Here is a 19,776-nt window from a genome sequence, read left to right as displayed (position 1 = left end):
CCTTTACGTTGTCAAAGACGTCGAATATAGTATATGATAGCGCGTATTCTTGAAGCGCTGTCATAAGTACCTAATACTACAGCGCTTACCCACTGTACGCTGTCATAAACATATAATACTACAGCGCCTCCAACAAAAATGCTATCAAATAATATACGAAAAAATTATTAAAAATTAAACAGCTCAAAAAAAAGGAAAGAACCGCCTAGAGTTTTGTCTTCCCTCGCTCCACGTTGCTCTGCTAAACCCTTCTACTGTCAAAACTCTCAAATCACAATCCATCACCACCGGAGCGGTGAGAACGGCGGCACGGCGGCACGCAGGCGATTTGCCTTCTCACGGAGAAACCCACGGCGACGCTCTTCCCAAGAATTTTTCGAGAGTGAATAATCGTGATTCAAGGTATACTCTATATAATTAAGGAATTTTGCTAATTTATGTTTAAGATTGTTCTTAATTTTGCGTTTTATGTGTGCGGTTATAGGTAATTAACTATCTTAATTTGATTTTTGTGGGTAATTCGGTTTCAATCCAATTACAATGGGTTTAATTATGTGTTTTGGGGGTTTTGATCCTCTAAATTTGTATATGTAGGTTGTGAGTATTATGTGATTTCATTATTGCGTTTCTAAATTATTCAGATTTCTGTTATATTGATGTTAGGGTTTTATACGATTTTTATTGTTGATACTTAAAGAGCGTCTAGGAATTATTTTGCAGATAAGAAATTAACATTATAATTAGGACAATAGTTCCGGGTTGCAGCGAAATCACAATGATAAACCCTCCGGGTTTCTTTCTTGTTTACCTGATCCTGCCAGTGCGCAATTGAGGGAGAATTCAGGGACTAAAACTTGATGAGAAGTTTACAATAGCAACCATGATGCCTCAGCTAAGGGAGAAGAGAGAAACTGTGCATATTGTCCTTTGGGGGTTTGTTTGGTTTTTTTTGGGGGGGGGGGGGGGGGGTGGTTTACTATGTGGTTATAGCCTTACAGGACTTATAATGTGTTATTCCATCAGATGACAGTCACAGGGATTATGAAAAAAAAAACCCTGTTTTTTCATGAATTGCAAATGTAAAAAAAGCAGTGCATAAATTTTATTTTTGTTGATGATCGGAAAGGTTGGATTTTATGAGGGTTTTTGAGATGTCGGGATTAGGATGATGATTATAGGATATTCTAAAATATAATTGCATTTCCACATGTGTTGTGTGTTTGGAACGTTAGAATTTGTAAAAATTATTCCAGAAAAATGTGGATTACTTGAAACTTTTGATGCTGATAAATGATAAAGCTGTTGTAAGTAGATATTTTATTTTTTATGCATTTATTAGGATTTTCCGACAATATTTTTCATTTGAATCTTTTATTGTTGAGAGTTGTAGAAGTTTCAAAGAAAGTTGAATGAATGATGCCTCAGCTAAGGGAGAAGAGAGAAACTGTGCATATTGTCCTTTGGGGGTTCTTTTGGTTGGGGGGGGGATTTTTTCTATGTGGTTATAGCGTTATAGGACTTATAATGTGTTATTCCATCAGATGACAGTTTCTGGCATGGCCTTATAGTTTTACTGTGTTTGAATTATATTCTAGATTCAACTACTTTAGAAAAGGGATGTACTTTAACAATGTTTATATTCTAATATACCTAAATTGAAGAAATAATACATACCTAAATAACAATGGATGAGATACATGATGACCATAAATAAAGTAGTGAATGAAAAGAAATGAGGGTATACATTATTAGTAAGAAACACATGATATCTACTTTTGTGAAGAAACACATGATTCCATTTTATCATTTGCTAGATGCCCGCAAAGTGTTAGTTCCGGGTTTTTGTCAATTATATCTTGAATCTTGCGACTCTATAAGGTGTTCATTTTTTTTGGACCTATAAGGTATTCATTAGTTATAAGATTAAACACTATTTTTCCAGTGTATTAGATATAACTCAAACTACACGTAAACAAAGCTACTGAATCAACCCAATTACAATGGGAAGCTAGGGTTAAACAAGAAAGCTTAGTTGCAAATAATGTCAAAAAATCCAGCTAGATATGACTAGTTCAACATAGTACTAAAGCTGCAACAAAAAAACCAGATGAAATTAACACATACATTCCCAACTTTCGTCCAAAAACAGAAGTGACAAATTAAATAAATTAGTTAATACCTTTTTGAGCTCAAGACTTAAAAATATAGCCTTCAATTTCTGCATCTGAAAATTAAGAAGCAATAAAAAATACAAAAAATAAGCTAATAAATCTTATTGATAACGTACTTAACTTTAAACAAAAATAGAAAAAGAAAATGCACTATAAACCCTAAAAAATAAGGAAACCCAGGAAAAATTATAAGAAAATCTCAGTAGTTTACATTCGCACCAATGTCCCAATCACTATTAACACATGGGATAAAGTTCCTCAACGTTTGCTAGATTCTCTATTTGAAGATGTTGCGGTAATAATATTTCTTTTGACTGTTGTCAAATTATATTACTTATTTGATGATGATTAATGTTGTTTTCTACCTCTTAGTTAACATATAAGATCGACCCAAGTAGAAAAATATGGATGTTGAAGAAAGCTAACACTGCTTGGAGGAACTTCAAATCTGATCTATCACGAAATTGGATATGGACACCGAACATGGAAATTCGTACAGCCCCACCAGATAAATACAATTTCATCAAGCCAAATGACTGGAAGGACTTTGTTAAAAGTCGACTTACAGAAGCCTGGAAGGTATTTATACTTTATATACCCGATTTTTCATACTGCCTATCTTACAGTGTTCTGACTGCTTTTTTTTAGTGATTCTTTCTGACTGCTTACTGACCTGGGAATTAGATATATGTCGATGATGTTTCATTACATTGTGCATTCTGATCTGCTGTATTGTGATCTGTTGTATTCTGCATTCTGATCTCATGTTTAGGAGTGTGATTTAGTCACTGCTTAGCATTGTACAATAACGAACACCACCACCTTAAAACAAACTGAACCAGTTTTGACATAGTGGAGTTCCAGCAACAAAAAACATTTAGCTTCCAATTCATGCTGCTCCTTCCAAGTAATCGAGTTAATTTCTGGTTTTAGCCAGTTATTTAGATCATGTTCGATAATCAGGTAGCGGTTCCTTAAAGCTCTTGATTTGCCTTTACCATATTACTTGTATTCCTGTAAAGGCAGAGCAAAAGCTCCTCCCCCACCCCAAACCCCCCCCCTCCCCCCTCTCTCCCTACCACAATCCCAAATTCTGGGAAACCTAGAGATGAAAAAGTGATGTGGGGTTGATTAAAACTAGCTCTTTGTCTGATCTGCATAAAAAGCTTCTGGTGGCCTACTTTTTGGCTGGTCTGCAGCATACCATATTATAATGAACTCATTAAGAATAAATTAGGTCACTAAAAGGATCATTTGGCAGGATAGTCTGCCACTATACGCGGTTATTTAACAGCTTAGTCTCTAATTTTCTGCATAAACAAAGATAAGATTCTTCAGAGCATCAAAGACTAGCTAATTACTTCCATCATTTGTGTACTAGTAGTTGTAGCAATTCTGTCCATGATTGTAGCCAGAACATCCTTGGATTCCTTGAGCAGTTAATACTCCTGTTGAGCTTCTCTCTTTTTCGCGCCACAGCGGGTGACTCCCCCAGTAACCTCTCAATTCCGCCACCACGAGCAGGATCACCCATTAGCTCACTGATAACCTCGCTTTCGAGCTCCTCGTCCACCAGATTATGAATACTCAGTAGCAAATGCAGTGCCATAAAGTCCACTAATCTTCCTAGCACGATCTTCCAATAAGCAGTCGCCCTCATCTTCAACTCAAAGGCTGGCTGCAAAATATCTTTGAACTTTCTCAAATGCCCAATTTCCACTACCCCAATGCCTTTAATACACATATCCTTCTTCGTCGGATCATCAACAGTTTTAGTGAATGTTGATAGATTAGCCATTAGCTTGTTGCAGACAGCCATATACTCGGGGTTGCAATTAAGAAATGAACGGCTTAACTCGGTGAAGGTTGGATACTTAACGATGAAGTTCTTCTATATGTGATTTCAGTGATATTTGTATGTAGAGCAGCCTTAGTAGTGAATTATATATGTTGATGCGGTAATGTTACGTCTACAACAGATATTTTCGTGTGAAATTTAAGCATATGTTACCTAACTGCTTTACCTAAAATGCCAATTTGAAATTTTAGCACAGTGATGCATCATCAACCAATACCACCAGGATATGCACGAGTTGGTATCAACTATGCTATGGAGATGGACACTCTTTTACCCATGTGGCTTGAAGGAGAAGCTGAAACCATCAAAGAAGCAATAGGAGCCCTTGTTTTCTGGCCTATAGAACTTATTGTTCTAGATACGACGGTAAAATTTATTGTTATACTTGCATTATTTATGGTTTATAACATTGTTTATACATGACGATTTTGTATTACTTATAGACGGAAATTTCTTCAAAAGATAATGACAAACAAGTTGGATCTATGAAAACACCAACATCATCAACAGGAGAATCTCACAAGGCAGACGAAGGTTGTGATGATATTGTAAATGTGGAAACTCTTCCGGAATGCCTTTATATGTTTCATATGTGTGTTTTGAAGATGGAACGTAGCGAACAAATTAAAATTCCTATTGATATTGGAGTAACAACTCAAAGCAAGGACATCTTTCTTGGTAGGAAAGAAATCTTCCGTTTCCTTGCAGGGGAACAACTTGAACTGTCCCATATATTGACATTTATGTCGTAAGTATATATTTCTTTTTTTCCCTTCCTTTAAATTAACTTTACCATTTTTAGTTGAACTTAGGGAATTGTTACATCTCTTTTTTTACGATCCTGACGTCAACATGGCTAAAACAATTTTTTTAATGAAAATTTACAGGTGTTTATATGATAAGTGTTGTATAACTGGATGCTCTTCTTTGTTTGGTTTTTTATGCCCATCCGGGATATCCCTTGTGACTGAATTTAAAAAAGGAGAGTCGAAGAAGGTAAAAGAGTGCAAAAGAAACCGAACACAGTATATTGTGGACACACTAAAAGAAACGGCGGCTAAAGGAAAAGTCTTCATTGCTCCATATAATGCTGCGTATAATATCTTTCACTCACTTCTGTTTATATGTTTACCTATTGGAAATATTCTTCTTATTACTTAAAATTTGATATGATGTTATGTAGGTTTCATTGGGTACTATGCGTCATTGATCCTTACAATAACACGGTATTGTACTTGGATTCTTTACGTACTCTTGAATTTACAGGAAACGAAAAAGGCATCATTGGGGATTTACATGAAATCGTTAACACGTAAGTAAATATAATTAACTATTATTGCTTGAATTTAATTAAATTTTATACGATAATTAATTAATGGTCTTGTGACTCTTGTTTTAATTTTTGTTTCTCTTTAGAGCACTTTTCCAATTCCGAAGTGAAAGAGAGATTGCCACAAAGTTGAAGATGAACACAAAATGGCTAAAAATAGAAGTAAGTATTTTCATATTAATCTTTTTTATAAGCAAGAGGAAGAGACTATATTTGTCAATGTCCACCTTCTAGGAAGGGTTTCCTCAAACTTCAAGAATCAACAAAAATACTAAAATGTATAGTATATAGTGCTGATTAGCTTGGTATTTTTACTTTTTTGTAGTGTCCTTGCCAAGAAAATTACATTGATTGTGGATATTATGTGATGAGATACATGAAGGAGATAATCTCACACAGGCGACTTCAAATTCCTGAAGTTGTAAGTCTTCTAATCTTAATCTATGGATAAATGTTAATTATTTCTTAGCATGTTCCTGTGATCTGTAAATTTTGCGTAGTTAACTTAATAGGATAGTAAACAATTAAAATGCTACTAGTAGTTACTGTTTTCAGGGGCAAGTATATCCATGCTGGTTACTGTTAAATGCTACTAGTAGTTTACTAAAACTCTCAGCTACACTGATTCGTCAAATATACAACTGGCAAAGGATGATCCAATTCATAGAACTTATTGTTTCTTGTGCAAGAGAAATTGGGTTTCAAACACAATTTATGACTCGACTATGAAATTAACCTAATCTGAATAGTTTGAAACGACTAAACCAGTTAATATGCAAGCTTATGCCCCGGAATAAACCTGATAAAACTGCATTGTGTTAATATCTGGATAATATGTTTAGTTGTACAGATGTTGAAGATTAAACACTATTTTGTTTTGACCATTCTTCCCACCTTGAAGAAATGCGAATATCTTATACTTTGTTGTTTCGCAGTATTTTTCAGATTGCCAGTTTTCAAGTTACAATACAGAGCAGATTGACGAAGTAAGAACTCATTGGGTCCGTTATGTTGTTCAACAAATGTATAGAAGATAGATTACTGAAGGAATTAAAAAACATACAACTTTATTAATTAATGTGTTTTGCGTAGTTTAATGTTCGTGGGATTATTTTAGAACATACATATTTATGTAATCAGTTATATTATAGTGATAATTGTAAAAAAAAAATTATTGGAGGTTTGGAATTAATACTTAACTGTTTATTGTAATTATTCATATGTATTATTGTACAGGTCAACGAAATATATTGTACAGGTCAACGAAATATATTGTACAGGCCAATGAAATACTGTAATTATTCATATGTATTATTGTACAGGTCAACGAAATATATTGTATAGGTCAACGAAATATATTGTACAGGCCAACGAAATATATTTTTTTTTTAAAAACAAAAAAAATAACTTTAACAGCGTTTCTAAGACATCCGCTATTATATAATAATTTAAATATGCCGGGAAAATCTTCAACAGCATACCTTTAACAGCGCTTACAATGTGCTGTAAAAGAATCATTTGAATTTTTCTACATATACATTTTACAGCGCTTGTAGCAAGCGCTGTTAAATGGCCTTTTATATTTTAACAGCGGTGCTTGTAACAGCGCTTGTAGGTGCGCTATTAAACGCTAAAACAAGCGCTGTTAAATTGATTTTCTGTAGTAGTGAAATTGAAATTTTGTTGATTTGCAAGAATGGTTTACACCTATTGGTTGAAAATCGGTTTTAAGGATAAAACCCATAAAACATGGAATTGTGTTCACACACAAATATAGATTAGTTCCTAAAGGTTACAAGCAAATTCACGGCGTGGATGGTGTTGAAACCTCATGCAAAATCGTAATGCTCAAGTCTATAAATCAAGCAATAATTCATATTGGTACATATGGCAATTGGATGACAAAACGTATTCCTCAATCAAATGTTTGAAGAAACTACGTACATGGCATGTCATAGGATTTGTGGATCCAAATAATGCTTAGAATGAATGCTAACTTATGAAATTCGAGTATGGATTTAAGCAAGCAATTGGGAATTGGAACTGTATTTTAGTGAAGCTAATAAGTATTTTAGTTTCACAAAATATATACATGAATCTTATAGATATATCAGAAGTTTAGTGGGAGTAAAGCTTAATTGGTCCTATGTGTATCACACATATCTCTCTATTGTGAAATAAAATTCAAATGCTAATGACTTAGATTTGAAATTATTCATCAATGATGGACCAAGGCGAAACTTAGTACATATTGGGTATTAAGATCTATTTACAAAGATTTTAGAATATTGTTTTGGATTAATTAATGGCATTTACTAAATCAAACACGAAGGACTCCATTAGAGATATTCGACCCATGTGAATAAATCTAAGTAATGGATGTTTGAACTATGTATAAGCATTTACTAAGTTAAACATCAAAGAGCCTAAATGAGATTCTTAACCTATATTATAGGATTTAGCTGGATTCAATATCTACTGAAACTAGATGAGAAAAAGTCACATAAATTATTTTGCAAAAGAATTTATCAGGTGTGATATAGTATGAGGATTGCCAAAAATGTATCGTATGACTTTAGGCATGATGAACATATACCAATCTCTATTGATCTAGGTAAAGATCAACTAGAATGAGATAAAGAAGATCATATGGTACTTGAAAAGATAAATAGGAATAGTTCTCGATTCAAGGAAATGAAGATAGGCTAAATATTGATGCTACACGCATAAATAATGGAAAAGGATCAAGCAAGATCTCTTTGGAGTTAACCATTGGCAAGGACGAGCTACAATGCATTGTGTTTGAAATGGCAACATGGATTGAAGGCCATGACTTGTTGTGTAGGAAATTAAAATATTAATTTCTATGTTCTAAAGTACAGATGGAAAGTCATCCACATATTTGTGAACTTCTTGGATAAGTAAAATCCAAACAAAGCATCACTAGAAACCTATACAGTTGAAGTAAAGTACTTATTGTCTAAGAAGCAATGAAACAAAGTTGTTTACGTTTAAAATCTCTTCACTGAACTTGGGTGGATCACATGTTTGTTGACTTGATGGTTCTTCATTGCAAAATGCGTAGAACCACTATTGAAGCAAGAAAGACTAGATCACAAAATAAACATACTCAAAAGATCTTATCATCCTATCTCGAAAAGTATTCGATGAAAAGGATATTAAGATTTGCAAAGCATGATAACTAAACCTATGCAACAAGCAAGAAGAAACACTCACATTGTGGCACTGGAAATCAAGCATAGCTTTGAATTTCATTAGTTGTTTTAAAGATGGGTTGGAGGCCCATGGTTGTAAAACATTCGAGTTGAACATTTATCATATATGATATGTATTTTCATATTCCATTTAATCTTGGTTTATTATTAAATGATGAGTCATTTCAATTTGACAATATATTCAAGATAGACTGTCAGGACCAGTCCTGTGACTAAGAAATGTCTATCAAGTGAACTTAAATGTCAAAAGTTGAAAATGGTCCCTGGTGGGAAGTTTTCTGTAAAGGTGGGCGCATAGAAAACACTATACGACTAAAATGCAAGATGACTAGTAGTTATGTGTCTTGAAATATGTGGACATGGCAATGTCGCAATCATTTGCATAGATACTTGATAAGATTAGTATCGAATAGACCTATGAAACTTTACTGTAAGAGATGAAAATTTGTCATAAGTAAATTTCATTTTATTATTAGACACTAATCCTCAATACCTGAGTGATTTGAGATTACTTGTTTGAGAACTGGTTACTTTGATGTTGTCAAGCGTCGCATAGTAAAAGAAGACTATAACGGAAACACTTAGGTAATCACCTATCAAACGAAGTCTAACCTCAAGATCACAAGATTGGGATTGTCCTCCCATAAATCGGGATGAGATGCAGAAAGTTGTACAAGGCCACTCGGAGAGCTAGAAACTGTAAAATGCATGGCCATGCTCAGATGAATCATTGGCTATGACTATCTATTTATTTATTGGATCAGTTGAACACCGAGAAATACCTCTGGACATAATAAGGATGACTACTCTTACCTTCTGTTCATGATTAGGCATCAAGCGACAAATTACACTACTACGAAATAGGGCTATAGCAATGCCTTTTTAGATAACAGTTTTCTTGGCGTTGCTATATCATAGCTATGGCAACAGTTAAATAATTATTAATTTTAGTAGACTTTGACTTTGGAAAAACGTTGCTATAGAAAAGCTATTGCAACACTTATAAATCATGACTATTTTATTGCAACAGTTTTTAGTTTTTTAATATTTTAATGAGATAATGCAACGGTTTTTTTGTCAAACGTCTAAAACATGTTAAAAAATAAAATAAAATAAAATAAAAATAAAATAAAATAAAAATAGGTTTATTAAAAATATTTAATCATGGCGCGTTCTTTTTTGGGTTTCCCTCTCACTGCTTTTCATGGTTTTGTTAGGGCTTTGCGTTCTTCTTCAGTAGAGGCCTCTGCGTTCTTTGTTCTCTTTGTACTTCCTCCTTATCGTTCCTTGATAGCAACAGATTTTATCGTCCATCATCGTTCCTTTGAAGCAACAGATTGCGGCTCTAGATTGGAGATATAGAAAGTGACGAAATCCAGTTCTGAATTTGCGCGAAGAATCACGTTACTCTGTATGTATCTCTTCGAATTTGCTCTTAAATTTCATAATTTTGATGTTTAAGTTTGCAACCGATTATAATGGAATTTTGTTGTGTTGTTTTTAGTTCTAAATTAGGGTTCTTAATTAGGGAATTCGGTTAATTGGGGAATTTGGTTGATTGGGGAATTTGGTTGATTTTATTCATGGTGTATTTATTGATTTCAATGGTTATTTTGGCTTATTTATTAGGTTTGGATCAGTTGGTTGCTCGGTTATGTTGCTATACTGTTAGTGTTTTTCTCGTTCTGCTCTGCGCTATTCTACTACCCTGTTCTGTATTGCTACTATTATACTACTGCTACTCGTTTTCAATTTTATAATATACAAGGAAATATATGGTAAAGTGTTTTGTAAATTTGACCCATGTAGAGAGCATGAGGGAATGTGATGTTGGATATATGTATAAAGTTGTATTGAGTTTTGGAGTGTTCACTTGTGAGAGAATCAAGAACAACGAAAGCTTGAATACTGGTTACACTTTCTGTATATTCCAGATTATTAATCAAAATCACTCATCTTGTTCCTTGCAATCTGCTTATTTGATGTCTACACTATGTAATTCATAGCAGTAACCTCCATTTACTCTGCTGCTCCAAAACAATTTATTTTCAGCTCAGTTTATTATCTGTTACTCTGCTATTATCAGTTGCACCTTTTATTTTCTTTCCCTTTTTTGGGGATTGGGGGGTGACAAGGAGTAACCAGGTTTCTCTATTTATTGTTGCTTGCCTGCTTCTATAAACATGAAAATTCCAGAAAATAACACCGCTGGCTAACAAGCTATGTGAGTATAAATATGAATAAGATTTTATTCTTGGTGGTGAATATATTAAAATTGCATATGAGTGGTTGTTTTCTAAATCCTGAAAGCATGTTTCTCTCCTAGAAGCCACATACCTAGAAGTTATTGTGCGTACTATGTTGAGATGTGGAGGGGGATCATCTATTAATAAGGAAGTTGTTATTTGATGTTCTGCAGGTTGATGATATTCACCAAGCGGATTTCTGCAAAATGACTCCGGCGAAGTTCTGTGGTTCAAAGGAAATGGTCCCACTTGAGTTCCGCAAACTAGTAAGTTCTAATTTTTTCTTGGTTTTGGATTGGAAGGTTATTATAAATTTTGTTAATGAGAGTTATTAATGATGCTCTTCTTGAGATTCCTAATTTTTTTGGGCTGGTGTGGTTTTCTGAGTTTCTTTTTCATCCATAGTACTGCTTACTTTAATTTAAGGGTATTAAACTTAAAGTCACTTGAATCTGGTTGAGATTCTTGGAGGGTTCTTATATTTTTATGACAGTGAAGACTTGATGACAATTAAGATTAGGAATTCACTCATGTAGCATTTGAGGAGACTGCCTTCGGAGCATCACTGTTCCCCAACTTTTTGGATGAGGTCACGAGTGTGTTTTGAGTCTTTTGTATTGAGGCCTTGTTTTCTCTCTTTCTAGTTTCTACCCATATGTTAAATAGGGTTCGTTTGAGGTGGCTTTGTGCCTAGGCTTTGCTCTTGCTCTGTAAATGTGATGCCTCATTTGTAATGAATAAGAATTACAAAACTTAGTACCGAATACTCAATTTCAACATGGTTGAGCCATAAGCAACCACATTCTTAGAATTATGAGTCATAACTTAATTAACATGAAAATTACATCTGTAGCATTTTTGGTAAGTGCTTCCATAGTCACCTAGAGAAACTCACTTGGGCACAGAAAAGTGTTGGTTCTTCTTCCATTATTTTTCAAACTCACCTGGGAACGGAAAAGATCTAATTACAACCAACTGTCAAAGCTCACCTAGTCCTCAAGAAAAACTAGTGGAGTAACATTAACACTAATTTCACTCACAAAGTTTTATAGCCATACATTTAGAGGGTTTTGAATTTGAAACTTAGCCATCTATTTTTGTCTTACTCGTAAGGGGGGAAACTAAATAACCCACACGCATATAACTGAAATGAGTTAATGAGCCTACATCATTGACGAAGCATCTGTTGCAACTGAAGGACTTGATGCCTCTGCTCTGGAGGCAACAAATTGATCTGCTCTGGTGTGAGACTCATGACTTGCTAAAGCAATTTTTGCTCCACCTCAGGGGTTAACTGCAGGTTCATAAACCAAATTACTTTTCAAGATTCTATAGCTAAAAGTTTAAACCATCAAACTTTAGCAGCCGTTCAACAGTACAAGGCATATATTGCAAATTACGTACTTACAGAAATTTGAAACTTAGGTGAGTTCATTAGAGGGTTTTGGACTTTTAGGTTAGCGGTGCTTGAAATATGAAGCGGATTCTAAATATAAAGTTGCGGTGCATAGACTGGAAATAACAACGAACAATTTTTTTTAAAAAATTTCTCTTTTTTTCTTTTCACAAAACAATAACAGTTTCTTCTCATCTCTAAAAAGCATGAATATAAATTTCTTTGAACACACTGCAAGAAAAGTTGCCTAAACTCAATACAAACACATTAAAATAAAATGCTTAAACATTTTATTGCTGGTTAACAATAACATAACCAGCAGAAATGATTGTATAGCCCCTCATACTGGCATGCAATGTTCCTCCACCATATCGTACCTTACTGCTGACTATTTAAAAATGGTGCAGAAAAGGAGAGAAATAGGGGGGAGATGAAAACATGTAGAAGCGGGAAGTTTCAAGCAAAAACAGATGAATGAAAATTAGCGCATTACTTATGTTAACGAAATAATATTTAAGTTGTATGCAATACGTTGTCGTTAAACACGCATTTTCTAATAGTGATACATGCCAAGATTCTCCGAAGAAGAGTTAAACAAACAGAAGGGAGTGGAATATAGCTCCAAAATCATTTCATGCCTTCAGGGTGGTTAGGAATCTAATCATGAATATTTAGCCACTTCCCTAGGAAAAATACAAACAAAAGGGTTCTTTAACAATTGAAGGACAGCAAAATCAGGACTAAGCTTAGAGAAAATCCATCAAAAATTGTGGAGGGGAAACATAGCAGAATTACCTGAGAGGAGGACATTAATTAAGAAAAAATCCCATCCAGTATTGTAAGCATCAGATGAAGATAACGATAAATCTGGAGAAGTATGAAAAACAAATACTCTAAATATGGAGATTTATTAAATGGAACTTCAATTAAGTGTAAAATAAAAACCCAAGTTTCATACATCTATAAAACAAAATACTTCATATGTACCTCGTCCAAACCTACTGCTAACTATATTAATGAATCCAATCAAAATTCCTCCATTAAACAACAACAAATTCTCTTGAACTTCCCTGTTATTAAATAGTAGAAGAGTGGACAAACTCCTCCATCAAACAACAACAAAATCCTCCTCTGAAAGCTTAAACTTCCATGTCCACTCCTCTGAATTCTTTAAACCATAACCTATAAAACCATTCTAGAACACCAAACATGATCATTCACGATTCTCTCCCAAGAAAAAATAACTTTTATAAAAGATTGAATAATATATGAGGTATGGAAATATGAAGAAGCATAACACCATCTCTGAATTACACAAATCATGATACAATTCTGAATTTTGATAATCAAAATTACATACGTAGTCCTTGTTATTATGTAAGATATTCGATATGTCATTGTCTCTTATAAAGCAAAGGCACTAAGCATTTTATCTACAACTTCTACCCTGAAAAAGTTCACAAAATACAAAGGATTAAAAGTTCCTCTGAAAATTAGAAAAATGTGAAAGCTATTGAGATCTTATATTGCTCCCGATTATTAATATTTTGTTTACGTTAAATTGAAGATGTTGGCTGGTAATTTTCATTTGGAGTCTTTCTAGGCGTTTGTAGCGAAAATGACTATAGCTTCTATCATGTCCTTTTCGAGGAGTTGGATTCTATCACATCCACAGGGACATTATGTGTTGTTTGGATGGGATTTGAGGGTGAATACTGATCAGATTTGCTACTAAAAGATGATTTCCTTCTACTGTTTGTGAGTTCTCTAAACAAACAGCTGTCTGATCTAGAAAGAATAATAGTGTTCCTGAATTTTTTTTGCGATTTAGTGGTCACAGACTCACGGACTCAATAGGTTATTTAGTATATATTCAGTTGTTGTGCTGCAGTTTTGTTTCGTTCTTTTGTTGTCTTGATCAGTTGCTTATTTGGTGATAACGTTGAGTTGTAATTTGCTGATGTGATCTATACTGTTGCTGAGCAGATGCCTGAATGTCTTATCTCTTTCTGTAACACATAATTGGGACACTGACGTGATAAACTAAAAAAAAAAAACAACTACTGTATATTTTCTTCTGATGTAATAATCTGTTAGTTTGCTAAAGGAAAGTAAATTTGACCAATTGTTGTGTTTACTTTAGTTTCTAACTTCTTAAGCCCATTTCTGGTTCCATTAGTAGTATTTTAACTTAAAGTAAAATCTATAGCTATTAGTTGTATTTCATGTCCAATCTTATAGCTAAATGTTGTTTTGCGCATGGGCATATTAAGATTACAAGTACTGTCAGAATGCCCGAAGGTTTAAATTTCCGCATTTCATTTTCCGAACTTAATTAGTTGTAAATGAAATGACTAGTTATTTAGCCCATAATTAGTGTCTTAGCTATGTTGAAGTTGATGTAGGTTAGTTGAATTGGTTCCCTATTCTACTTCTTTATGCTTATGTTCATTTTATTGTATTCTCTAGATCGACAATTTATATATTTAACTTTTTCCAATTGCTTTTACATTGTACATTACCAATTAGGGGCTGCAAATTTTAAGTTGATGTCTATATTTTGATTGATTATTTACTGAACGGTCTGCTTAAGTCCCTTATTAGTTAATTATGTCTATATCCAACAAATCTATTATTCGTTGCAAAATATTTGTGATCTATAGACTCATTTTTTGTGTGTAATTTAGGCATTGTCGTTCTGGAATATATTTAACAATGGATCAAAATGGGATGAACTTCCCTAGAGGGTTAGAAGGTTTTAAAGCTTCTTTGAGTATTTTTATTGATGGTTATTTTGCAAAGGATGCTATTGGAGGACAAACTTTTTTCCCTTGTAAAAAGTGTTCTAGGCGTTTTTTGCCATTCTAGAGACGTTGTTTATGATCATTTGATTGTTGACGGATTCGTAAAGGGATTAAGGGAGTGGGTCGTTCAAAGGGAAGCATCTTCATCTACAAGTAACAATATGTCTAGAATTAATGATCAAAATACATATGATGATATCGATGGTTTATTACATGATACTTTTATTGAGGTGGAAGAAGGTTTAAATGGAGATCAAGGTGTTCCAAGTAAGCCAAATGAGGTGGCTAGAAAGTTTTACTCCCTCCGTCCCAGAATAGTTGTTACACTCTCATGGGCACACAGTTTAATGCGATAAGTAGTAGTGTGGTTATCAATTGTTATTTTATTGAAAAAGTAGATGTGATAGTAGTTAGTGGGGTATTTTTTTAATTGAATGAGAGAGGGTGTGGGGACAAAAAAAAATAGTGGGAAGAGAGAGACAATATAATAATTGTGGGGTCATTCCTAATTTAGAAGTGTAACAACTAATCTGGGACGGACGAAAAAGGAAAGTGTAACAACTAATTTGGGACGGAGGGAGTATAAGGTAGTAGAAGAAGGGAAACAAGAGCTTTATCCGGGTTGTAAAACTTTCTCAATGTTATCCTTCATAATCCGTTTATTTCTCTTCCAGGTCCTTAATGGCTTAAGCAATACGACCTTTGAGGATCTCTTAGAGTTATTAAGAGAGAAGTTTCCTATGGCTCAACTTCCAAAATCCTATAACGAATCTAAGAATATAATCAAGGATTTGGGTCTTGATTATAAAAAGATACATGCTTGTCCCAACGATTGCATTCTTTACAGGAAGGAGTATGAAGGAGCTGATGTTTGTCCCAAGTGTGAAACATCAAGGTGGAAGTCTAAGAACATCCCTGCAAAGGTTTTGAGGCATTTTCCTTTGAAGCCTAGACTCCAAAGAGTTTTCATGTGTTCTAAAACACCCGAGTCAATGGTTTGGCATGATAAAGAGAGAACAAAAGATGATAAAATTAGACATCCAGCAGATGCACAATCTTGGAAGGACTTTGATGAGACGTATCCTGACTTTAAAAAGGAACCAAGAAATGTTCGACTAGCTCTTGCTAGCGATGGGTTTAATCCATTTCGAACTATGAGTGTTTCTCATAGCACATTGTAATACCTCGTATTTTTCTGTATTTTATAAATATATTTTATTATATTTATAAAGTATTTTTATGATTTTTAGAATTTAAAACGCATTTAAATGTTATTTAAATGTATTTTATTTAATTAGAATATTTATTAATTTAATTATTACCAAACGAATTTATTATTTAATGTTGAAATTTAATTGGGTTTCAAAAGTAAAACGATTTTAAATGAATCTAGCCCAATTCAATTCCAAGTTCAAGTCCAAACAAATTAAACAAGCCCATCCTATGTTTAATGAAGCCCGAAAGGAATCCTAAATCCTAGCCCATCTCTGAGTTTTCCTAAGCGTATAAATATAGGTGCTCACCCTCAAAATCGCTCCCTATTATTCATTAAACCTAAAAATAAAACCCTAACCCTAAATTCTTCTTTCTTTCGTCGAATTTATGTTTGGCCGTTTTTCTCCTACTTCCGTTCGTTTTCAGAAAACGTTTCCTTCTTCAAAGTTGTAAATCTCGAAAAGTTCTTGAACTTTGCCTCACGAATTGATCCATTCCGAGTTGTTGATTAAAAGTTATGAGCATTGTAAATTCCTGCTGCAGTACCTCACTTTTCTCTCCTCTCTCTTTTGCTCTCGTCCGTGCACAGCCCAGCCCCGAGCCTTGCTCTTCGCTGCTGCCTTCACCCTCACTCGTGCCCAGACGAGCACTTCTTGCGTGTGCCTTGCCCCTCGTTGCACAACACTCGTGGCCCTCGCCCATGTTGTTGTCTAGCTTCGTCGTTGCATCCCCGCTCAATACTCGTGCCTTTACCGAGTGTAGTTGCTGCTGCTGTTGTTTGTTGCCCTCGACGCCATTCCACCTCGCACACTCGGTGCTCTCTCTTGCTCGACGCCCAGCCACGAGCCTTGCCCGTGCCTTCGTTGCTGTCCCGTCGCACAACACGCACACACACAAGTCGTGTGTGTTGTCGTGTGTTATATTCCGTATTCCTTTGAACTTTTTGCGCCCAATCACATTTAATTCGTGGTTGTTCCGTGCTATAGGCCGGATTGGTATAATTCTCTTCTTCCTTGCCTATTCTGTTTCAAGTCCGTATTTAAATTATATTATTATTATTGGTTTTGATTAATTAAAATGCTGGGATCGGTTATGAACACCGAATTTTGAGGATTTGTATGTTTGAATTATTGAAGAATGTTTTGAATTGAAATATTATAATTTTCAGATTTGAAGTATATATTAAAGCTTCAATTTTTATTAGTTTTAATGGTTTTAATTACAAACTATGATTGGAGTTTTAATCTAAGCCTTATGGGAGATTGATTAGCATAATTAGATGATGAATTTAATTATGATAATCAATTATATTTTTCAAAATATTGTAAAGACTTAAAACGTCGACTTTTAATGGTTTTATACATGAAAATAAATTAATTTCATGCTAGGGTTTTAAACGATTGATTGAAACTATTATTTTATTAATGAACGGTTAAGTTCTAATTAATTCAAGTGTTTTAAAACTAAACAAAGTTGCTGGAAATTTAGTAAGCATGTATAATAATTAAGTTTCATTATTTTAAATATAGGAGTTGATTTCTAGCTTTGAGTCGTGATTCGCACAGTGGCCCCCGTACTTAGGTATTCCAGGTACGTACAAGTCTAGGGCGACCACACTTTTGTCAAGGACATTACATGATTGTTGATGATGTGAATTATATTATGTGGATTCATATATGTTTTGGTGAACGATCATGTGGATTAATATTATTGGAATTATTGAATTGTTGATTGAACAAGCATGTTGAGATTATTATGAGTATGGATTTCATTGTCAATCATGTTGTTCAATATTTATGCATGTATGGTTTGTTTCATATGCAAGGGATGAATTATTTATTTGTATGCTATTGTACGGGATGTCTAGCATACTTTGAGCCAATTATTCGTACTTCATTGTACTATTTATTTTACCACATGTGAAGGGTTAGCTCACGTAAGCCACCGCACATGTAGGGTTCAGTTGGGAATGTTTTGTATGAAATGAATTAGGACTTGTCGTGCAAGGGCACAACCCTCATGTTAATGTGCATGATGTGGAATCTCACTTTTGTGAGGAGGAACATGATAGTAATTTCATAAGAGTCTTCCTTGGTTGATCACAAGTCCTAAGACATTAAAATAAGATTGTTTTGGTTGTTGTTTATTAATTGTATGTGTACGTTGTTGAGTCTTGATTTCACCTTTAATAAAATATTAATAAACGTAAAGTGCAACCAGAACAAGCTTCAAAACTCTTGGAACGTATATACCTTGAGTATGAACAATGGGGGGAGTCTTGCCGGAAAGCTCGTACTCCTACTAATGATACAAGACGTTGTTTCATTTATATTATGCGCATCAATTCCGTCGGTATGGCCCGACACTCGGTATGGCCCGATTTATTTATTTATTACTTGGTGTATGGTTGGCTCCCATCACCTTTCCTTTATGGAACTTTCTTTTGGCCCGTTCGAAGCTTATTCTAATTAAATTGTGAGTCAAGGGTCGAGTCAAGAGTCGAGTCTTGTATTCATGGTTGGTTTGTTGATTCTTAAATGGCTTTTTCTTGATGATTAGTACTTAGTGAGTGATGCATGTTTTAGTTTTGTTTCACTCTATTCTTGTAGGTACTCAGCTTTTGCTGACTACGTGCTTTGTGTGTTTCTGGTCATGGCCTTTTCCTTAATGACCCTATGATGATCCATCATTTGCACTTGCATTGTTGGGGAGTAGAATAATATAGCAGGTTGGTAAATCAAAGTAAGATCGAAATCATGTGGCTTGGGATGATTGAGAGAGTTGCATGCTTTCGTTCTTTGAAACTACTTTATTTAATACTTTAATTATGTTTGAATTCGTTGAACTTTTATACTTTGACTTTTGGGCCGTCATGGTTCCAATTTGTAGGAGGCCTCGATATTTCATTAATTATGTTTTGAAAAGTTAGTTGACATTAAATTCCGCTGCGTAATTCTGGTAGTAGCCTTAACCGTTATCACGGTGGCGGTAATACTTTAGTAATTCCTTTATTTTAAGTTGGAAAATGGTTTTATAAAAGCAAGGAATTATTAGGGTGTTACAAAGTGGTATACTAGAGCTTAGTTTCATTCCTTCTTTGTAGTAAGCAATATTACAAAGTGGTAATCAGAGACTAATGCTTCTTTGTAGTAATTCATACTACAAAGTGGTATTTATGGAACTTTAGGATTTTGAAATATTATTTTCCTAAAGTCAAAACGTATTATTTTGAGTACTCCATATTTTAAAGGTCAAATACCAATTATTTTGTGTCGTTGAAATGAGTTAAAAAGTTTGGATTATTATTTAATTTAATTAATTTTTCCGAATTATTTTTTTATTCGAAATTTTCGAATTAAATTCGAATTATTTTTATTATCTTCGGATTTTCTCTTATTTAAATATCCGAATTTATTTTATTTATTTATTTATTTATTCGAATCTTTTTCGAATTTATATTTTTTTATTTTATTTTATTTTCGGATTCTTTATTTTTAAATTTTCCGAAATTAGTTTATTT

At 34.0% G+C, this 19,776-nt stretch overlaps 1 protein-coding gene across 1 annotated transcript; it reads left to right on the top strand.

Annotated features, from left to right (window-relative positions):
* Positions 1–10,409: 10,409 nt before the first annotated feature.
* Positions 10,410–16,222, top strand: LOC130471695 (uncharacterized). Its single transcript, XM_056841960.1, has 5 exons — positions 10,410–10,590; positions 10,682–10,740; positions 11,015–11,107; positions 15,149–15,322; positions 15,716–16,222. Exons 1-5 carry the CDS (start codon positions 10,410–10,412, stop codon positions 16,220–16,222), a joined length of 1,014 nt encoding a protein of 337 aa, XP_056697938.1.
* Positions 16,223–19,776: the final 3,554 nt, after the last annotated feature.

This window comes from Spinacia oleracea, chromosome 4 (assembly GCF_020520425.1).
Source record: "Spinacia oleracea cultivar Varoflay chromosome 4, BTI_SOV_V1, whole genome shotgun sequence".
Classification (NCBI taxonomy): domain Eukaryota; kingdom Viridiplantae; phylum Streptophyta; class Magnoliopsida; order Caryophyllales; family Amaranthaceae; genus Spinacia; species Spinacia oleracea.
The sequence above is the reverse complement of the archived record's forward strand: the minus strand, read 5'-3'. Positions and strand labels throughout refer to the sequence as shown.